Source organism: Eriocheir sinensis, chromosome 29, assembly GCF_024679095.1.
Source record: "Eriocheir sinensis breed Jianghai 21 chromosome 29, ASM2467909v1, whole genome shotgun sequence".
NCBI classification, from domain to species: domain Eukaryota; kingdom Metazoa; phylum Arthropoda; class Malacostraca; order Decapoda; family Varunidae; genus Eriocheir; species Eriocheir sinensis.
The window spans coordinates 18,292,497-18,314,322 of record NC_066537.1 but is presented as its reverse complement, the minus strand read 5'-3'; the positions used below and the strand labels follow the sequence as shown (position 1 = coordinate 18,314,322).

Genomic DNA, 21,826 nt, shown 5'->3' with positions numbered 1-21,826 from the left:
AAATAAATAAACTCATAAATAGCCTATGACAGTAACTACACCAAGGAGGCACTGCAGTTATTAAAGCAGTGATGTAAAAGGTCTTCAAGCACAAGGAAACAAAATAATAACCTAATACCTCTACTTTTAACCCGGTAGCTGCGGGGATCATGTTTCTTAAAGGCCCCTTGAAGCGAGAAAAATGAGAAAAAATTATCACTCATGCAAACCATTTCATAATATACAGTCGTCCCTCAAATAGTACGGTTTCCAATAGTTCGGTTTCGGTTTTATGTGGATTTTCATAGATTTTTTAAGGATTTTTAAATTTCCCGACGAGCAGGAAATTGAAAAATCCTGAAAAGATCTTCCATGACAATCCATCTAAAACCGAAACCGAACTATTGGAAACCGTACTATTTGAGGGACGGCTGTATATCAACGCATTTGTGATCAATTTATGCACCATCTATTTTGGGGGGTTAGCAAAAATTTTGCCCATCGCTGGTACACGGTAAAGCCATAAATTTGGCCCGTCGCTGCTACTCGGTAAGGCCACAAATTTGGCCCGTTGCTGCTACTGGGTTAATGCCTCTCTGTTACCCTCCTTACCTTGCAGGAGAAGTAAGGTTCCGAGAAGGCGATCTCCAGCAGTATGGTGCCGCCGAGGACGTTCTTGAGCAGGTATGTGGGCTCCTTGGTCACCTGCTCATTGAACCGAACCTCTTTCACCCGGTAACCTCGACTTTCGGACTCCCCACGGCTGAGACGACTCCTAGGGTGAAGAGAGAGACAAGGTGATTCTGGTGGCTTACCGCATGTCACATTCACATTTCTCTTCGTCTCTCTCTCTCTCTCTCTCTCTCTCTCTCACTTCTCATTTTTTCTCTCATTTGTCTCTCTTCTTTATCTGTGTCTCTTCCATTTATCTTCCTTCCTCTGTTTTTTTTCCTTCCTGTGTTTTATTGTCCCTCCCCCTTCTCCCTCTCCCTCTTTTCCTATCCTCTTCCACATCCTCCACTCAATTTTCTCAGAGTAAGGGGTGAGAATGTGAGATGACTGACTGTAGGGCAGCTTAAAAGGATGTGAGTATGCAAGGTGATACTTTTTAAACCACTCTCTCTCTCCTCATTTCTCTCTCTCTGTCTCTACCTATATATGCAGCCGAGTCCCAAATATCCATTGCTTAGCTTCGTGCAGACCTGCAACACTTGGAGGGGGGGGAAAAAAATCCTCACTTGTTACAATACTGCCACTGTACAAAGCTTTTACATGTATTAAAAATCACAAAATCAAATAGCATAAACTTGTGTATGCAGCAAATTCACACACTACTTGAGACCTTACTGTTTTATTATTATTTTTAACAATAATGGAAACAGAGCAAAAACAAAGAAAACACAAAACAAAACAGGCCTGTTAAATGCCACTCCTCCAAAGGCAAACAGAGACTGAGTATTGGGCAAAGATGCAAACTACGCCTCACCCTCTCTGCTGGGCCGCCTGGGTGATGTTGAGGGTGAGGAAGCCGAGACTCTGCAGGTACTGGATATACTCCTTGAGGTAGCTGGAGCAGAGTGCGTCATGCCATTTCTCATCCCCGCCGCCGGTCACGTGTCGCCGTCGTTGCTGGTTGGGACTCGCCGCCACTGTTGCGCTGGACTTGAGGGAGAATGAACGCCTTAGTCCGGAGGGCCCGATGCCGCCCACACCGCTCTTCATGGAGTTACCGGAGTCGTGCCGTGATCGCTGAGGAGAGAAAACGTGTTGCGACTTCTATTACTTAATTATCATTGAGGAAAACTATGTGTTACTGCTTCTTTCATCAATGTCATCACTCTCACTAGTACAGAAGAAAAAAAAGAGGATCCTGGATAATAGAAGATAGAAGAGGGAAGGCAAAGAAAGGCAAAGAAATGGAGACCTAAAAAAAAGAATGTATTATCACCATTAACATTACATTCTAAAAATCATGATCCCACTTCATTTTCTGAAACTATGAAGTGAATGGAGGGTCTGTAAAGATTGATATTTTAACGTTTTCCTTAATATTTTACGATTACATGGATCTCTCAAGGCCACTCACAGGCTCAGGGGTCTTAGTGCCATAGGTCTTGTCCGTCGGTGAGCTGGGACTGACTAGGGTATGGTCACGGGTAGCTGCCACCTGCCAACGCCACCTGTAATCAAACACGAGGAAAGGGAATGAAAATAGCACCATAACACCAACGATGCCAGGATGTCATACTCTGCCTCCTGTTTGCCAATTTCTGACCCCAAAACTGCCTCCTTGATCCTTATAACTGCCTTCATATACAGTTGTCCCTCAAAGAGTACGGTTTCCAATAGTTCGGTTTCGGTTTTATACGGATTGTCATAGAAGACCTTTTAGGATTTTTAAATTTCCTGCTCATAGGGATATTTAAAAATCCTTAAAAATCTTGTTAGAAAATCCACATAAAACCAAAACCGAACTATTGGAAACCGTACTATTTGAGGGACGACTGAATAGTTATCATTAAAATGGTTAATAATACGTGTTTTTTGACAACGGTAAATACGAGGCTCTGAGTACGATAACACGGAAGATCATAAGGCACTACATCGTTAGGTTAGACTGCCATCGTCATCATCAGTATTCCTATTATTATTATCATTATTACTGTATTGTTTTCTTCCTACCTTTTATTATTTCTTCTCCTTACTTTACTTTATTGTCTCTTCTGTAGTTCATTTTCACCTCCACTCATTGGGGGGACTAACTCAGTCTGTATCAAGTTTTTTTTTATTTTCCCTTGACATCCTTTCATGGATCACAATAATGAAAACAATAACATCGTCACCCTCATAAAATAATTGTCTAAGTCATTTTTCGCGATTTTCAGGTTTTTGTCTACGTCAATTTTTCAACATGTGACGTCCATTCTAGCATTGGCCTTTTCATTTCTGCCTAAATCTTAAGCGAAATGAGATAATGGCAATTCTTTTCTGATTTCCTGACAAGTAGAAAATAGTGACTTGGGCGGCTAGTTTACGAAGGTGACAGTATACATCTTTATCATCAATATATACTCTGCTGTGTTGTGTTGACCAGCTGGCACTATATCGCTGCTCCCTCAAAGTATAAAGAAATGCTGTGTTTGCTTGTCCTGGTGAAAGAAATATGGAAAAAAAAGAGTCAAAATCTACCCAAGAGTGAAAGGAATGAGGAAATGCTGTGTTATGTTGGTCTTGTTATGCTGTGTTATGTTGGTCTTGTTATGCTGTTGGTCTTGTTATGCTGTGTTATGTTGGTCTTGTTATGCTGTGTTATGTTGGTCTTGTTATGCTGTGTTATTTCGTCTTATTATGTTGTTGTTCTTGTTATGCTGTTGGTCTTGTTATGCTGTGTTATGTTCATCTTGTTATGCTGTGTTATGTTGGTCTTGTTATGCTGTGTTATGTTGGCCTTGTTATGCTGTGTTATGTTGTCCACCTGGCGTACCTGGGGAGGAAGAGGAGTGGCGTGAGGCAGAAGTGCACAATGCGAGCGTTCTGTTTGTACAGCGACAGGATCTTGTCCGAGAACATGGGGCTGGAGTGTCCACGCGTCTCCAACACCATCTTCAGCAGCACCTTCCTCTGGGTCTCTGGTGGTGTGTGTGTGTGGGGAAGGAGAAACTTTACACTCACAACACAAACAAATGAGAAGTTGCATAAATCATTCAAAATCTCAATAATGTAAAGTCCTAGAGGGTTATGCCTTGAGAAAGAGGGAAGGGTAGAGATTTACTGGATATTGGATGAGTTTTATCCCACTGTAGTGAAGCCTGTTACAATCGCTACAGATACAATCAGCATGGATCTAGCGCATAGACTAAATAAACACTAGAAAGCTCAGTCCGCCCACCTTTCTGCACCACGAGGCGCCTCATCTCGGACATCTGTGTACCGTGTCGCAGCTCCAGGTCCTTGAGGTTAGGGTGGTGAAGGCTGTGCGGGGGTCTGGGGGGGCGGCTCTCCCTCACATCCGTCAGGCTCAGCACTGGCACCATACCCTTCAGGGGGGAGAAACAGTAAGAGGATAAGGGTCACCGTTAAACTGGAGATGTTGATGTTACAGTGGTTCGTAAAGGAGTGGAAGGAAAGAAATGGTAGAGTCAGAGTGTTAGAGAGTTAGAGTTAGTGTATACAGAGAGAATGAGAGTATATAGAGACTTGTTAGAGCAAAGAAATGGTAGAGTTTACAGAGGAGTGAAAGTAAGATAATGAAAGAGTATGAACAAAAGGGAGTGAAAGAAAGACAACAACAAAAAAAAATGGAGTTGTATTAAATAAACTAAAGGAGGAGAGTCTTATGGTACAGTTCATAATGGAGAAAAGGAAAAGAAATAGAGATGTAATGAGTAAACGAGAGGCAAAAAAATGGAGATACAGTCACCCCTCAAATAGTACGGTTTTCAATAGTTCGGCTTCGGTTTTATACGGATTGCCATGGAAGATCTTTTTAGGATTTTTAAATTTCCTGCTCGTAGGGAAACTCAAAAATCCTAAAAAAATCTATTGGAACTAATGGAAACCGTACTATTTGAGGGACGACCATATACACAAAGGAAAAGTAGATAAACGTAAACTAAATACAGCTTTCGATAGCGTCACCTGCAGTCTCCGGCTGGTGCGGTCGGTGGTGCCGGAACTCTCTCGTGCTGGTGCCTGGAGCTTGATGAGGTTGTCCACATGGCTCTGGTTACCCATGTAGGGGTTGTTGTCCTGGAGGGCGGCAAAATTGAAGCCTTAAGGAAACGCCACAGATGTATGATGCGAAACCAACTTTTTTTTTTTACAGCTAAGGAGACAGCTCAAGGGCGTAAAATAAATAAATAAATAAATAAATAATAAAAAATAAAAAATAAAAAAGCCCGCTACTCACTGCCCCTGAAAAGAGATCAAAGGAGTGTCCAAAAAGAGAGGTCACAACTTAAAATACTAGTCAGTTAATTCAAGTGTGTATCGTTGTGGTGGGAAACTTAGGCCGGCTTTTGTGTTTAAATGGGTCACACTACAGAGAGAGATAGATAGATAGATGCTTAGGTAGATATAGAAATGTCACACTACAGACAGATAGATAATGTTGAGGTAGATAGATAGAGAAATATGTCACACTACAGAGAGAAATATATATAGACAGATGCTTAGGTAGATAGATAGAGAAATATGTCACACTACAGACAGATAGACAGATGTTTCAATAGACAGACAGAGAAATGGATTACACTAGACATGAATAGACAGATGCTTAGGTAGACAGACAGAGAAATATGTCACACTACAGACAGATAGACAGATGTTTCAATAGACAGATAGAGAAATATGTCACACTATGGGCAGATAGACAGATGTATCATTAGACAGATAGAGAAATGGATTACACTAGACATGAATAGACAGATGCTTAGGAAGACAGATAGAGAAATATGTCACACTACAGACAGATAGACAGATGTTTCATTAGACAGACAGAGAAATGGATTACACTAGACATGAATAGACAGATGCTTAGGTAGACAGACAGAGAAATATGTCACACTACAGACAGATAGACAGATGTTTCAATAGACAGATAGAGAAATGGATTACACTAGACATGAATAGACAGATGCTTAGGTAGACAGATAGAGAAATATGTCACACTACGGACAGATAGACAGATGTTTCAATAGACAGACAGAGAAATGGATTACACTAGACATGAATAGACAGATGCTTAGGTAGACAGATAGAGAAATATGTCACACTACGGACAGATAGACAGATGTATCAATAGACAGATAGAGAAATGAATTACACTAGACATGAATAGATAGATAGAGAAATATGTCACACTACAGACAGATAGATAAATGAATTACACTTGACATGAATAGATGATGCTTAGATAGACAGAATGTGTCACACTACAAATAGACAGATAGAGAAATGAGTCACACTATAGATACAGAAAGGTACATAAGTGTGTAGACAGATAGACAGAGAACTGGGTCACACTACACATTCCCCCCCCCAGTTCACACTGTTGGTTTAAACATATAATTAACAAACACAGGCCTCAATAACCTCCTCCTTCTTGCCGGGAGTCTTGCGGGTGAAAGGCTGGTTGTGGTAAAGGCCCATCTTCTGCAGGACGATGGTGGAGAGAAGACGGTTGCGTGCGGTGGTCCAGTGGGTGAGGCGCGTCATGGTGGAGTGGAGGTTGTCGCACTGTTCCTTGGTCCAGTTGTAGGTGTAGATGACCAGCTGAGTAGGAGATGTGTCAGGGGTTTATTTTGCATTACTTAAAGCTAATATTTCTTGTGCTTCACCTAGTCTAATCTTCAAGTGGTTACAGTACGGAATTTGTCTCAGCTATAAGTGTTTAAGGTAAGGGATTGAAATGTTCTGAGGCATCAATCAAGTTAGTATTCTGTGTTTAGTAAATTCAGTATTCCTTGTGGTTCACCATGTCTCAAATTTTTAAGTGGTTATTGTAAGGAATTTCAATGTTGCGAGAGATCTGTTAGGGAGCTGTTTTCAGTCTAGTCAAGTTAATATACCTTGTTCTTCATCGCGTCTCAGATTTAAAAGGTTATCATCATCATCATCATCATCATGTTTAATGTTCATTGTCACTCTTCCTGAGCGGTTGGACGCTTAATGGCTCTCCTCCATTCTACTCTGTCTTCTACCTGTTGTTCATCCACTCCCATCAATGCCAAGTCTTCCTGTATACACCTCCACGTTTTCCAAGGTCTACCAACTGGTCTCCTTCCTTCTACCTCTAATCTCTCCACAACTCCCAGCACTGTGTCCTCCCCTGCTCTCTTTACATGTCCAAACCATTGGAGTCTTTCCCTTCTGAGCACTGTTTCCAGGTCCTCTACTCCACATCTGTTAGCTACATCTGCACTGGACACATTGTCTTGGTACGAAATTTAAATGTTTCTAGTGATCCGTCATGCTTCTGTTTAGCATTAAATGACAGGAAAGTAAGGAGAAGCATGAAACAGAGGATAAAAACATCACTTGAATCAAAACAAAGTCCCCCTCACCTCCAGCCCTCGCAGCGTTGCCAGGATTAACTTCTGGCGTGGGACGAACAAAATATCGGACATTTCACCAGTTGCCCAGAGTGAGCTTGCAATGTTGGAGGTGCTGGTGGGGGTGGAAGGCACAGTGACAGGCGGCGAGATGGGAATGTTGGCCGAGGAGAGCGACGAGGAAACGGTGCCTCCTGCCGTGGTGGTGAAGGGGGTGATGGGCATTGAGGTGGAGGAGGAGGGCGGAGGGGCGGTAGTAGAGGAGACGGAGCTGTTGTCTGGCCTCGGGTAAGTGATCTCCCCACCAATCAGACAGCGGCCACGAGGAGACACGACTAGAGGAGGATAACGCTGGCTGCTCTTGCTTGCTGAAGACACAGAGAGAGAAAAGTTGTATGAGAAAGGTAGAGAAAAGAAGGTAATAAGTAGTGTGTGAGAAGTTTTGTGAGAGAGGAAGAGAAAGAACAGTACCTAGTGAGGAATGTCTATGAGAAAGGTTGTGTGGGAAATGTAGAGAAAGAGAGGTAGTAGAGAATGAGTGTACGAAAGGGAGTTTGAGAAAGTTGGAAAGTTTTGTTTAGTCGGCGCAACATCTGTGGTCATATGCTGGAGAGAGACAGAAGGGGAAGGAAGGAAAGTTTCGTTTAGTCGGCGCAACATCTGTGGTCATATGCTGGAGAGAGACAGAAGGGGAAGGAAGGAAAGTTTCGTTTAGTCGGCGCAACATCTGTGGTCATATGCTGGAGAGAGAGAAGGAGAAGGAAGGAAAGTTTCGTTTAGTCGGCGCAACATCTGTGGTCATATGCCGGAGAGAGACAGAAGGGGAAGGAAGGAAAGTTTCATTTAGTGGGCGCAACATCTGTGGTCATATGCCGGAGAGAGACAGAAGGGGAAGGAATTATTGGAGAAGAGAACAGATCCCAGGAGACGGGACACAACCCCCGATTAATACCTGGTACCCATTCACTGCTGGGTGGACAGGGGCGTAAGGTATCGGAAAAGCCGCCAATTTTTTTCCACTCCGCCCGGGAATCGAACCCGGGCTCTCTCAGTTGTGAGCCGAGTGTGCTAACCACTGCACCACGAAGCCCCCTGGGTAGTTTGAGAAAGGCAGAGAAAGAAAGGTAATGAGTAGTGTGCGTGAAAAGTTTTGTGAGAGAGGAAGAGAAAGAACAGTAGCAAAGAGTGTGTATGAGAAAGGTTGTGTGGGAAGAGTAGAGAGTGGAGGGCAGTAAAGTGTGTGTGAGAGGAAGGTTGTGTGAAGGGAAGAGAAAGAAAGGTAACAAGGAGTCCCACGGCAGCTGAGACCTACACGTGATCATGCTGATGTAGTAGTCGTTGAAGTTCTCCTCGAAGAGCGTCGCCCACCACTGCTGGTTGTTGCGTCCTATGATGATGAAGTTGGTGTGTGTGTAGCCGCCACTCGGGTCACTCCGCAACACCTGGGGCACCTGAGGGAGGGCGAAATGGTGAGTCAGGGTTACAGACACAGATTAACAGGTGATTCATGGATATGGATATAGATTTAAAAGTAAAGATTGTCTAGAAGAGGAGAAACAACCATTATAGCTATGTAAAGTTTACTCTTATGATTTTTTTGAGTTGTACCATAAAAACAGAAACTTAATGAGACTAACACTATTCTTTATGATAAACCACTAATCAAAACACTAAACTTGATGATAACATACTAAATAAAACCCTAAACTTAACAATGCTGAAGTGGAGGATGAAGAAAAAACATTATAGTCATGTACATGTAATATTTTATTTTATTTGTTGTATCTAAAAAACAATTGATATATGAAAACTCTCCTAATGAATAATACTTTTCGGGTTGTGGATGGTTGATTGCCTACCTTGCTCGACTCCACCAGCTTGTAGACCGGGGTTGACCTCACCTCCTCTTCCTCCTCCTCACCATATGTCTCCTCAAATATCTTGGTGGAGGTGTCTGTGGCATTCTGCGACAGCCACTTCTGCAGCTCCGTCAGGAAGATTGGAACAGCATGTCTGGGGAAGAGGAGAACACACACCTTGCTTTGTTTCTACTTTAACTCACTGACTGTGGATATCCTACAGGAAGACATCACCAAGCTACAGGAATGGAACAAAAAGTGGCTGCTACAATTCACTGAAGAAAAATGTAAAGTCATGCACCTTGGGAGGGGATATACAGCATACCAATACCACATGGGAAACACTCCACTATCAACCACAGAGTCAGAGAAAGACCTGAGAGTGTATGTTACCAGGCTACCAGTGAAGGCCAAATCCCTGACAATCGTAGCGGACAGGTTAGGATAGAGAGATAAAGCAAGCCTCCCATGGGCAACAATGAACAAGAGGAAGAGATCACACAAAGACAGAAACCAACTTACTTAGACCCTAGGTTAACAATGTGCTTCTTGACGGCATGCTCCCCGCTCTTCTCCCCCAGTTCCCGGCGTAGCGTGTGTTCCCCGCGCTCCTCCAGCACTGAGGCGAACTCCAGCCAGTCAAGCATGGTCGTGTGGTAGAGAGGGTGCAGCATGGACGAGGAGCTTCCTGGGTACTCCCACAGCTAGAAGGAGAGTGACAGATGTCATGAATGATTGAGTTCTGTTTATATGAGGATTTGTTATGTTTTGTTATGTTTTGTTACTGTTATAACGCATGGTTAGATGGGGATTAATGTCTTGGATTTGGGTTAGGAGAAGAGGTGCCTGGGTGGGTGGGTGGTGGAGAGCTTTCAGACATTAACCTTGCCTTACCCACCTACTAATATTACCTCCCTTACCCTCTCTACCCTTTTACCCACTACCCTCATGCATCCATTCTACAACAAAGACGAAAGGGGACAATATGTGAAGCTGAGGGACTCCATCACCTCCGAGCCCCAGCACCCATCTCCCTCATCCATTCTACAACAACAAAGACAAAAGGGGACAACATGTGAGGCTTAGGGACTCCACCGCCTCTGGGTCCTGCCTCCAAGCCCCAGCACCCACCTCCTGACCCACTGTGGTTCCCTCAGTCCCCAGGAGTTTGCTGCGGTCCACTCCAAGGTCCACTGAATGTCGCACCTTGAGGGGGGAGTGGCCCTGCTTGGGGTGGCCAGCGGCGCCCTCCAGCTGTTGTGAGTGAGGGACAGTGATGTGCTAGGCAGGGTGTGTGAGGCATCCAGGAACGTCTGCCTGAAGCTTTCTCTTTCTAGCCAGTTACTCAAAAGTTTTCTGTTGCAAGTGTTTGAGTCTGCTCTAAAAAAACACTAGACTTGGGATGAGTTTTGTGAATTTCTGTCTTTTGGAACTGATGTTATATTCTGCAGACTCTTGAAATAGTAGTAGTATTAATGGATTGTTAAGTTCAGCTTTGATCATGACAAGACTAAGTTATTTTGCAATGTTATGCCTGCAAGTTTCTTTACTCTGCAAAGCTAACCCTATGCAATAAAAAATCCTGTGTGGTTAGCTGAGGTTATCATGCAAGACATTTTACAGTGAGAACAAAATGTTGGGAAGAGTTAGTCTTACCTAACACCAGTATCTCAAAGGGCATGACTGATCTACCCGATGAACACACTGCAACAACATTACATGACTGCTAGAGGATGTTAAGACTGGTCTGTTAAATGGTTAAGCTGATGCAAGCCATCCTGTAAAGCCTAAGAGAGAGCAAATTGGAGATGCAGCACAATTATTACTCAGAAAACTTGACTAAGGCACAAAAAGGTACACAACACCTTACCCCAGAGTGGTGGCTGAGTGGAGCCAGTGGCCAGGGCAGCATCACCTGCGACACAGTGAGGCACCCTTGGGCCATGGCCTGGCTCTGCTGAACCCAGTCACCCATCCTTATACAGAGCCTCAGCTGCTTGTATCTTGCAGCTGAGGCTTAACTCACACTGCCCCAACTTGCAATAGTTTTCAATATGATATTTTATAACCAAACTTCTTTTAGTCCATCAATACAGCCAATGTGAAGAATCTTTTCCATCAATCAACATATCATTTGTGAAACCAAGCATGACATAAGTATGATAAACACTTACTAATTGACAAGACTATCTTATCTGATCCAAAGATGAACTATATTGGTGGGCAGTGTGAGCTGTCTGAGGTCTCCCCGCCCCCCTCAGGACAAAAAGGTTTGTTTACCAAGGGCGTGCCGTCCCAGGGGTAGTGCAGGGACGCCCGCCGCCCCCGCACCTTGAGGTCCGGCACAGAGTTAGACATGAGGCGGAGTCTGGCCTACAGACAAGCAAACCAAAATTACCTCACAATATTAGGTGTCTTGTGCCCTCCACGGCCCTGCCCACACCACTCCCTCCCCCAAACCACCGCCACCACCACAACACTGCCAACACTACACAGGCTGCCTACAATGACTCCCACAATAAGGGTCTTGTACAAAAATAAGCCCACTCATGCTTCAGCTACATACCACAACTAAACCCCACAATAAAAAACACAACAGAATATGATGTAAGCAGCACAAGACTATGTACAGCAAAAAGAGATGGAGATATGGCACAGAACACTTCCTTTTCTTCAGTTTCACAAATCACAGAGCACAACAACAGCCATGTGACCCAACTTTCATAAAACAAAAGAGTAACATCAGTGAGAATTTTTCCTCTATTCATCTCTCCAATAAAAACTCTCTTACATATTTGACACTGAACTGATGCCATCCTTTATGACGTTTATGCCCCCCATTGTAGGAGCAGTGAGTAGTGGGCTTTTTTTTTCATTCATTATAGTTTCCTTTTTTTTGCCCTCAAACTGTTTCCTCTACTGTAAAAAAATAAATTAATTAATAAATAAAATAATGATGGGAAAAGGTACTGCAAGATATCTACTGGGCCTCTGAGGTTTGCAGTTCCTCAGTAGTTGAAAAAACATCAAATTCCCGTTTCTCATAAGCCCCGAGGGTTTGGGCAGTGCACCGTTGCCAGGTTGTCATACTTGGAGCATCACATTTACCAGCTTCTCCCCCATGAATATCACCAGGAAACAGGAATAACAAACCATTTCAACAATAACTACAAATAAATCTTGTTATTGTGGCCCAAGAAACAGTTTTTGGGATGGAAATCGGGATATAGGAGAAACTGAGTACGACAATCTGGCAACGTTGGGGCAGTGGTCCGGTGGTGGCCGCCTGGCTGGTGGTGGTCGCAGGGCGTTGTTACAAGAGTCAGTACACTAGTTCACGACCCACACACTCATGCTGCTCAGGGTAAGTCTTCTCCCCCAAGAGTTAGTGACAATGTTACACTACAATAAATCTGTAAGTCCTGGAGAGGAAAGAAAACACTCTAGCAATTATTAACAGCATTCAGAGCTCCCTACAGGTACATAATGAGCCTTCAAAAGCATTCACAACAGTATGCAACAATAAAAAGATTGAAACCATGGAATGTCTCTAGATTTCTATGGCAAAAAGCATGCAGGTTCTGTGTCAGTAAAATATTGTTGGTTTAGTATTACTGAACAGCTTAGTTTACATCTTACATGTAAGGGTTGCAAGATGCTCAAAACTTCTTGAACTAAAAAAAATAGAAAAATTATGCTTACTTAATTTAAAAAGCTACAATGTTTCCATCCTGTCAAAAAGTCAGGAACACTTATAAGGTTCATTCACACAAGTCAACGGTGAATTTAGATTACAAACTTTGTATCACTCGAGTCAAGTCAATTAAATTGTTAGGGAGGAATACGGGACATTGTCACGGAGGCACAAACAGCCTGTGTGAAGCATTAACACCAAGGGGAGTGCTGGAGATGTTAAGAGACTGGTGCGGCAGTCAACCCAACACTGCCGGGGAGTCTGGAGGAGTGAGATGTTACTGCAAGGTTACTGAGTTACACTTGACATGTTACAGTGTGACCTGTGACTGAATGACTCATGGACAACAATATAACTGCAAACCTGAATCAGATGAAGCTGTCAAGCTCATCCATAACTTAATGACAAGGAAGAATAAGAAAAAAGGGATATCAGTTGTATGTCATATAAAATCCAGCTTACATTTTCAAAGCAAAAATAACACTCTACTGTTCCAAAAGCATTTAGCAATGCCATCCACAACACTGAGAACAGTCATGACAAAAGCCAGTCAGCCTAGTGCTGGGCCAAGGCTCCTCCACCGCCAGGAATGTCAAGAGTACCAAATGATGAAGAAATTGATGAAATACACAAATAAAAAGTAAAACTGCCATGAACTGTGATGAGCCCAACACAAGTGTCAGGGGCTGGCCATCACTAGTACTGGGGGAGGCTGTGAGTGTGTGTTGGGAGTGTGCGGTGGAGGAACCCGGCCAGGGTATGCTGGGGTGTACGCCCGGGCCTTACCTGCACGAGGGTGAGGGGCGAGGGGGAGCGCTCCTGCTGCCCATCGCCGCGACTCTCGTTGGTCCGTGCCATTCGCTTGCCTGAGGGACACACAGGAAGGTAAGGGAACCGTCATGCCTCTGCACCCACTTCCGTTGCTCACTCTCAGGACATTTCTCACTAGATTTACATGTATATTTTTTCCCCTTTCAAAACAATTACTATTGGATAAACTTTCCACTTTTGAGTTTTCTTTAAAGATACAAAGTTGCAAAGCAGTCTTCAGAAAATTATATGCTGTTCCAATGACATGATAAGTATGTTTATCGACAGTTTTTAATCCACTATATAATATAAATCATAATATACATAACACATAACACTCATGCATATCACAAGTATTATATACAGTTGTTTCCCTCGGTGCCCCCCATGACACAGGGAGCAGAGCGGAGTGCCCCTCACACTGCTATGGTTCACCCTCGTCTAGTCAACACTGTTTAGTCCAGTCCTGCCCAACACCACCACACCCTGTCATGGCAACCTCCACTAGGCTGTACAGAATGCATATGGTACAGCACACTAGGAACATGTATCAGTACAATTAGGAAAAATCATGCAGAAAAAAAACATACTAAACAAATATGCATAAGCTTGGTTATAACATGTAAAGCAAAGTAAAATAAAGTACAGTCGTCCCTCAAATAGTACGGTTGTCAATAGCTCGGTTTTGGTTTTGTACGGATTGTCATAGAAGATCTTTTAAGGATTTTTAAATTTCCTGCTCGTCGGGAAATTAAAAAATCCTAAAAAAATCTTCTTAGAAAATCCACATAAAACCAAAACCGAACAATTGGAAACCGTACTATTTGAGGGACGGCTGTAGTGGGCTTTTTTTTCTTTGCACTCTTTTTGTTGCCCTTGAGCCGTCTCTTTTGCTGTTAAAAAAAAAAAGAATAAATACACAAAATCTGCATATGGATTTATATAACCTCGTGTACACACTTCACACACAAATATTTTAAAATTCAAAACAAAATCCTCTAGTGGGGGCAATGGTGACATGTTTCCAAATAGACATCAGGTGCTTGTCCACCATGAAATCACTGAAAATTTTGCAAGAGGTACAGAGGGATGCAGAACAGAGGAAGGGGAGGCTATGATAATTCTCTACAGCTTGATCCTTGAATGAGATGTTGCTGTGCTTGTGATATATAACCCGGGGTCCCAAACACACCCTTCTTCTGGTGGGGGGGATGGTAATATGTCTCCAGGGAATATGTTTTTAGGGTGGTTGTTCATCACGAAATTACTCTGGAAATTTAACCAAGAGTAGTACAGAGGGGTACAGAAGAGAGGGAGGGTGGGAAGGTATAAGAATTTTCTACATCCTTGAATGAGATGCCAGAGTGTTGGTGATACATAACCCAAGACAGGATATCAAGACACCTCTCCACTCAAAATTGACCTCTCTTTTACTTTTATCTTTTTTTAGGAGCAGCGATTAGTGGGCTTTTTTCTCTACACTTTTCTTTGTTGCCCTTGAGCTGCTTCCTTCCCTGTAAAAAAATAAAAAATAAAAAAAACTTCCTGGTGGTGCGCTGCCAACCTGTGCCTCGTCAGACCCTGCAGGAGGCGAACTGATCTCCAGGCGGGTGTCCAAGGTGTGCTGCTGTGCCTCACTCCACACCATATGCCAAACAACACTTCTCGTCCCAAAGTTGCAAGGGGTTAACAAGCAATGAAACTCAAATTTCATCACAGACCTTGGTGTTCCCTGACCCTGTATATCTATGGTCATGCAGTGATCCTTGTGGGAAATAAAAGTGGTTACTGTTAATCTTTCCCCGTAATCCTCATGCTGTTAAATGTCAAGTAATCCAGACCAAACAACTATCAACCAGGAGTGGGGGAAGGACTAGTCATTAAATAGTTTGGGTGATTTTTCAGTAAGTCATCTGCCTCACCAAAATACTTCCTTCATGGAGTAGTGGATGACAGGCTACCCTTGAACAGGGCTGAGTGAAGACAAGGTCGGCTTTTGTCACATGTAACGACACTCAATATTATGAACTTCGGGCAAGTTTAGTTACGGGAAAGGATGGATATCATGGCCAATGTGAAAAACTGGGGATCTTTTCAGCCAGTCATGTGGTTGTATGGTTATCATGCTATGACTGGATGCGTGTCCCTGTTGGAAGGTGTGAAGCCCGGCGGGTGGTTGCAGCATGCAGGGTCACAGAAAACGTGCTACATGACACAGACATTTTAAGGGAAACATGACCAGTCTGTCTTCTGACCTAAGTAAGAATTTCACAAATTTCTTGAGCACTAAAAGGAAATGCTAATGACTAATATTGCAGAAAAAGCAGCTGATTCTACAGAGAGAGAGAAGTTAATCTGAAAGGTTTGAAGCTTGAAGAGTCTGTGAGTAAATACTAACAATTGTCTAACATCTCTGTGGGGCAGCTGAGAGTGAATCAGAAAGGTGAAGCAGATCAGCTGGTCATGTCTGGCAGCCTCTGGTTTTGGTCTAAAGCAAGGCTGTTCTAGGACCGAGGTGGTATTATAAGACACTTTTGCCTCTCACATCAGCTATTTCCAATGGCCAAAATGCAGACCAGTTGGGTTCTGATGAGTGTTTTTTTAGGTTCATGGTACAGAAGAAGGGTCAAACTACCACCAGGGGCGTAAAACTACCCCTGGAAATGCCCCAAACTCCTACGAAAGTCTTGTCAAATATGTGTTCTTGGGCGGCGAAATGTCTTATCATACAACCCTCAGTGAGAGAGACATTACGGTGCTGTCACATGACTTACTCCCGAGCCTGCTTGCCATGCGGGGGAGGCAGACATGAGGAGGCACACCTGACACTGAGACAGAGCGTGTGCGGTCCTCCGAGCGCTGGGAGACGCTGCTGCTACCGCTGTTCTCCAGCAAACTCACTGACCTCAGAGCCAGTCCGCGCACCTCTACATACAGCGAGTGGTGGACAGAGGTCTTTATTGGTCTCCCACACACCCAGGAGTGTAATGCTTAGAGTGAGCTTAGTCTACTTACGGCAGCCACACGGCCTCTTGCACACACTGGCACACTGAGGCCCTTCTGGCACACTCACTGCTATGATGGATGCTAGTGAACCAAAGCCTTACTTACTGGAGCAAGAGGCTTTTCAACACAGGTAAGCTTCAGCTAAATACTGTTCACCATTCCCTAAGCTTTAGTAAAGCCATTACTGCCAGATAGTTGAAGAAACCAATGATCTTGTCAAGATAAATTAAAAACTGAACATTACTTGCAGGCCAATGACTGAAACTGGGACGAGGCAAGCTGGCAGCCTCCTGCAACAGCGGAACCTCCATAGAGGGTTAAAACTTGCATCCGTCTGATAAGCTACATGCTAGGCTGCAGCAAGATAAATAACTGACTCTTGTATGCAACAGCTCCTGGAGTCTTGGCTTATTCAATTTGCTACAGAAATTTAAAACCTAATCTAGAGATAGAATCTGTGATAAAGTGAAATTATCAAATCTACTTAGTCTATATTCCCTGCGCCTTGTCCCTAATGGGAACCCACTGAGGGGACAGTCAGGATATAGCCTCCATCTATGCCATGCCTTGCACAAAGTTATGGAAGAACAAGACACAAACCCTCTAGTCTTATAGAATCAAATACCATAATGATTTTGTTCTCTTCATCTCTTCCACACATTCACTTCTCACACCTCAGATGGAAGAAAGAGAAACACACAGAGGGAACTGGGGGAAAAAAGTGTCATTAATAAATCCACATCACCTCGCACCAACACTTCCCGCCACAAAGTTGGACCCACACTTACCTTTCTTGGGCGTGGTGGGCTCGGAGGCGGGTGTTGGGTGCTGGGGGGTGGACATTGAGGGCATGATGGGGGCCGTGAGCAGGCAGTACTCCATGTTGATGTCCCAGAGGGCGTGGCGCATGGAGTCCACAAGGTAACGCTTCACCTCCGCCAGGTCCACACGCCCACTCTCCCACACCTTGAACTGCAGCATCGCCATGGGGCCTAAGAAGGCGGGGGAAGGAAGGAAGACTAAAGAAAATGTTAGCAGGGATATGAGGGTAGTGAGGTGAGGAGGGTGAGGGAAGCATAGTTAATTCACGAACCAGGAATAATATGAAGTAAAAAACAGCCAGCGTTCTTTACTTTAGTGTATGGTTATTCTCTTAACCCTTAGATGGTGGTGGAACTCTATAGAGATGGTCCAAACTTCAGTCAGTCAGTTTTGTATGGCAGAAATATAACAACACTTCCAGATTGTGGTAGACTCTAAATATACAGTACCCTCTCAAGTTTTGCGCTTGCTTCATTCCAAAGGTATAGCGCTAAACTCGAGGATCGCAAAACTCGAGGTATTGAAATACATGAAAAAGCACTTACTGGTTCCGGCCCGTGGAAAAAAATTACTTTTTTTTTCCACGCAACACACAATGGTGTTTTTCTTTTGTAGCTGTGATGAATAGTTTTTGAGATATAGCGGTTAAAAGAGATCCCCTTCCCCCGCTGGGGTGCCCGAGCAAGCCTGAGGGGATAGCCTCGTTGCGAGCGCTTAGCAGTGAAAGGGTTAAGGCAGCACGCATGACGCCAACGGTAGGTAGACGTGACCTGAACATGTCAAAGGAGCACGAAATTCGTGGCGGTAATGCGCGAAAGTCGTGATGGTAAGAATTTAGGACTAAGCGCTAAACACGAGGATCGCGAAACTCGGATAGCGCGAAACTCAAGAGGGTACTGTAGATGATAGTTAAAACATCTATTATGCGTCATAACTATATTTATGCTATGGTCCTAAGGTTGGCGGTAACTATATTTAGACAATTCATTTTGGGGGGAACCACTCTTCAAATACTGCCGCTGTCTAAGGATTAATGTATCCTCCATATATCCTACACCATATCCTCACCTCCTTCCTAAACACATTCTAGTTCTGTTAAGGTCGACATGATTCCAAACATGAAGAGAAACATTGGCTTCACCTGGACTCTTGGTGGGGCTTGGCTGATACTCTTGGATGTGGGTGAGGGCATCAAAGTCCTGGCGGGAGAATATTTGCTGGTAGGCCATCTGGGCGGGTCGGGCACAGCTGGGCATGACAAGGAAGAAAAACGAAGGTTACTAACACTGCTAGTAAATGACTGTTACTATTATTCTTTTTTACAGTAAAGGAGGCAGCTGAAGGGTCTGCAAAAATAAAGACTAAACAAACAAGAAAAAAACCACTGACACTACTTCTGCAAATGAAATAGCAGAAAGCAGGTTAAAATCAGATGTAAAAGAATATATACATAATCTTAGAAGGCTTTACTGTTTTGTTTTGTTTTGTTTTCTCGTTTTTGCCCTCGAGTTGCTTCCTATACAGTAATGCCAACAACCTCAAACTTTCATACACACACTTAAGTTCCCCCCTAAAAGCTGGTCGTCTAAGGTGGTAGCCGGAGCTCTTTCTCACCCCCCTCATGTGCTGAATGGTCTTAATGTATGCCAGTGCTCTCTCTCTCTCTCTCTCTCTCTCTCTCTCTCTCTCTCTCTCTCTCTCTCTCTCTCTCACCTCATGTGCTGGATGGGGTAGCCGCTGCCGTCCACCAGGGAGAGAGCTATGCAGGCGATACCCTTGGCGGCGGACTTACGGGGACGTACGAAGAGGAAGATGTTCGGCTCGCTGCTCAGGTCCTGGTCGGTGGCTGAGAAGTCCTGTGGCGAAAATGTAAAGAAGTCAAGAGAGGAACACACACACTAAAGGATAGAAATAAAAATATACACTAAACTACACTAAATAAAACTAAAATGCATGCACTAAAATATATAAAGAAAATCACAAAACTACACCTAACTTTACTATAACACACACACCCAAAAAAAAATGGTAATAATAAATAAAATAAAGAAAGAAAGAAAGAAACTACACTACTTTACTACACACACACACACACAAAAAAAATAAGCCCACGCTGCCGACACTCATCACCACCATCACCATCATCAGCCGCCTGTCAGCTGCTCGGGCCCAGTGTGTGGCCGGGGCCGTCTGCACACATCCGGGTGGCTAAGCACATGTCAACGGTTTTCAATTTTCCCAATAAAAATGAAAGTTCAAAGTTTGCAATTTCAACGTTTGAGACCCACAACATCAACCTATTTATCACAAACTTGGAAACAGTACTGTACTGATAATGATGATGATGATGATGATGATGATGAAGGCATAGAAGAAGGAAGCTCTACCCTACCTGGAAGTGGTGTTCAGGGCAGGAGTCGGCGTACTTGGGATGGATAAAGCCGCAGGAGAGCATGTTCTGCCGCAGATAAAAACCCACAGCTTGGAGGTGAGGCAGGGCGCTGGCGTTGACTGTGAACCTACAGGACGAACACACGCACACACACACACACACAGAAAGGTTGCATCATATATCTGCCTGAACTCCACACTGTTCATATAAACAAATGTATTTATTTCACAGGAATGAGACTTTCTATCTGTCACTTTCAGTTCTTTCTTTGTTTGTTTTTACCCTCCAAGCGTATAAAGTATAAGTGTATGAGTGTATAAGTGTTTTTTACTATAAGTGTGTATGTAGCCATATGTATGAAGAGACCCTAAACTTAACCTAAGATGCAAGAACTGGGATTTTTTTATTTATTTATTTTTTTTTTTTGCTTACTTCCACAAAATATTAGTGTGAGAGAGTGAACAGAAGGGAAGTGAATCATAAACCTTTGCTTACCTCTACAAACTATTACTGACAAAAGATTACAGAGTGTAAACTACATACAGGAAGGAGATAAAAAAATGGGAACCTCTGGTCATTCACTTTGGCGCATTCTATCATAACAAAACCAAAACCTCGGAGACGGAAGCACAAGGGAGCAAAGGGAGCCGTTTTAGAGGTAGTAAGGAGGCTGAGGGAGGCTGGTAAGGCTGATCTATAATGATGAAAACAAAGCATTAGAGATCAAGGTACAAAAGGAACAAAGAAAGGGATGTGAGTGAAGGAGAGGGAGTAGGAGGGAAAACAAAGGGAAGGAGAAAAGGAGGAAGACATTCATGGGAGTGGTAGAAGAATGGAAAAGAGAGAAGAGAAGGGAATGAAGGGGGAAGGGAAAGGAAGGGAACGGAGACGAAGGGAAGAGAAAGGAAGGGAGGAAGAATAAAATAAAAGAATGAAAAGGTAGTACAAGGAGGCTGAGGATACCTGATGATGGTCTTCGGGGGTTGGTAGGGAGGCTGGATGAAGTGCACGTCCTCCAGGGTGAGCTTCTGCTGCGGGTTGTTCCAGAGCATGAGACAGATCGCCTCCACCACAGCCTCGTCAAGCCGGTTCTGTAGCATCCGTACCAGCTCCTCCTTGATGGCCGGGCCTGAGGGGTGGAACGCTTGATGGACACAGACAGATAGTGACAGGTAGAAATAGGCACAGATAGACTAATACATTGCTAAATAGAGATAGATAGAAAGATAGGTATTGATAGAAAGATAGAGGTAAATACTGAGATAGATAGATATATATAGCCAGACTGATTGATTGGCAGATAGTAATAGACCAAGATACAGATAGACAGATAGATTGATAGAGTGACACCAATAGACTGAGATAGATAAGTAGATATAGGTAGATTGATACTGAAAAATAAATACAGACTAAGACAGAGATAGACAGAAAACTTCATAGATAATTACAAAGACAGATTGATAGATTGACAAATGGAAACAGGCCCAAAAAACAGATAGATAGATTCAAAGAAAGGCAAGAGAACAAAGACTGATACTGAATTAAGAAAACAAAAAAAATAGTCTAATGTAAAATGTATGTGAGGTAAATCAAAACTTCAATAGGTCGAGCAGTGTTACCAGGCTCAGCAATGCCATGGACAGTCAGGACAATGTAGTGGCTGCGGCGGCGCTGGGCGGGGGTTGACGGCACACCCTCCATGATCACGTCCTTCTCCCCGAACGAGCTGACCCGCGGCCGAAGCTCCTGCGGATTTATCTATTACTTTATTTTATTTTATTTTATTTATTACTGAACAGAAGGCAGCTCAAGATCACTAAACATAGCCTAACCTAACCTTACCAAACCTAACCAAACCTTACCTAACTTAGTCTAACCTTACCAAACCTAACCTAGCCTTACCTAACTTAGCCTAACCTTATCAAACCTAACCAAACCAAACCTTACCTAACTTAGCCTAACCTTACCAAACCTAACTTAACCTAATCTAACCTAACCTTACCTAACTTAGCATAACCTTATCAAACCTAACCTAATCTAACCTAGCCTAACCTTACATTACCTAACTTAGCCTAACCCAAACCTAACCTAATTTAACCTAACCTAACTTTGGTAATAAGAAAGCACTGTACAATGTATCTGAGGTAAATGGGAAATCCAAGCACACAGTAAAGTTAACCAGATTCTTCACTTTTCATTCCTTTCTCTGGCA

General features: G+C 43.4%; 1 protein-coding gene across 18 annotated transcripts in view; it reads right to left on the bottom strand.

Annotated features, from left to right (window-relative positions):
* Positions 1 to 21,826, bottom strand: part of LOC127005258 (KICSTOR complex protein SZT2-like) — a 102,191-nt gene that overhangs the window by 13,539 nt on the left and 66,826 nt on the right. For 10 of the 18 annotated variants that reach the window (XR_007758408.1, XM_050874039.1, XM_050874042.1 and 7 more), the window contains 21 exons: positions 21,234 to 21,360; positions 20,578 to 20,743; positions 19,615 to 19,741; positions 18,936 to 19,078; positions 18,364 to 18,470; positions 17,189 to 17,392; positions 16,169 to 16,321; positions 13,371 to 13,450; positions 11,171 to 11,263; positions 10,022 to 10,144; positions 9,413 to 9,594; positions 8,891 to 9,044; positions 8,344 to 8,482; positions 7,044 to 7,399; positions 6,073 to 6,252; positions 4,618 to 4,728; positions 3,869 to 4,016; positions 3,464 to 3,608; positions 2,066 to 2,159; positions 1,466 to 1,728; positions 592 to 754 (listed from right to left, as the gene is read on the bottom strand). Coding sequence is in view for 17 of the 18 variants with exons in the window: in XM_050874039.1 (XP_050729996.1) it covers positions 592 to 754; positions 1,466 to 1,728; positions 2,066 to 2,159; positions 3,464 to 3,608; positions 3,869 to 4,016; positions 4,618 to 4,728; positions 6,073 to 6,252; positions 7,044 to 7,399; positions 8,344 to 8,482; positions 8,891 to 9,044; positions 9,413 to 9,594; positions 10,022 to 10,144; positions 11,171 to 11,263; positions 13,371 to 13,450; positions 16,169 to 16,321; positions 17,189 to 17,392; positions 18,364 to 18,470; positions 18,936 to 19,078; positions 19,615 to 19,741; positions 20,578 to 20,743; positions 21,234 to 21,360 (3,258 nt within the window). In the remaining variant the exon portion in view is untranslated. The remainder of the gene's footprint in view (positions 1 to 591; positions 755 to 1,465; positions 1,729 to 2,065; positions 2,160 to 3,463; positions 3,609 to 3,868; positions 4,017 to 4,617; positions 4,729 to 6,072; positions 6,253 to 7,043; positions 7,400 to 8,343; positions 8,483 to 8,890; positions 9,045 to 9,412; positions 9,595 to 10,021; positions 10,145 to 11,170; positions 11,264 to 13,370; positions 13,451 to 16,168; positions 16,322 to 17,188; positions 17,393 to 18,363; positions 18,471 to 18,935; positions 19,079 to 19,614; positions 19,742 to 20,577; positions 20,744 to 21,233; positions 21,361 to 21,826) is intronic. The other 8 variants (XM_050874044.1, XM_050874046.1, XM_050874050.1 and 5 more) reach the window with 8 other exon arrangements.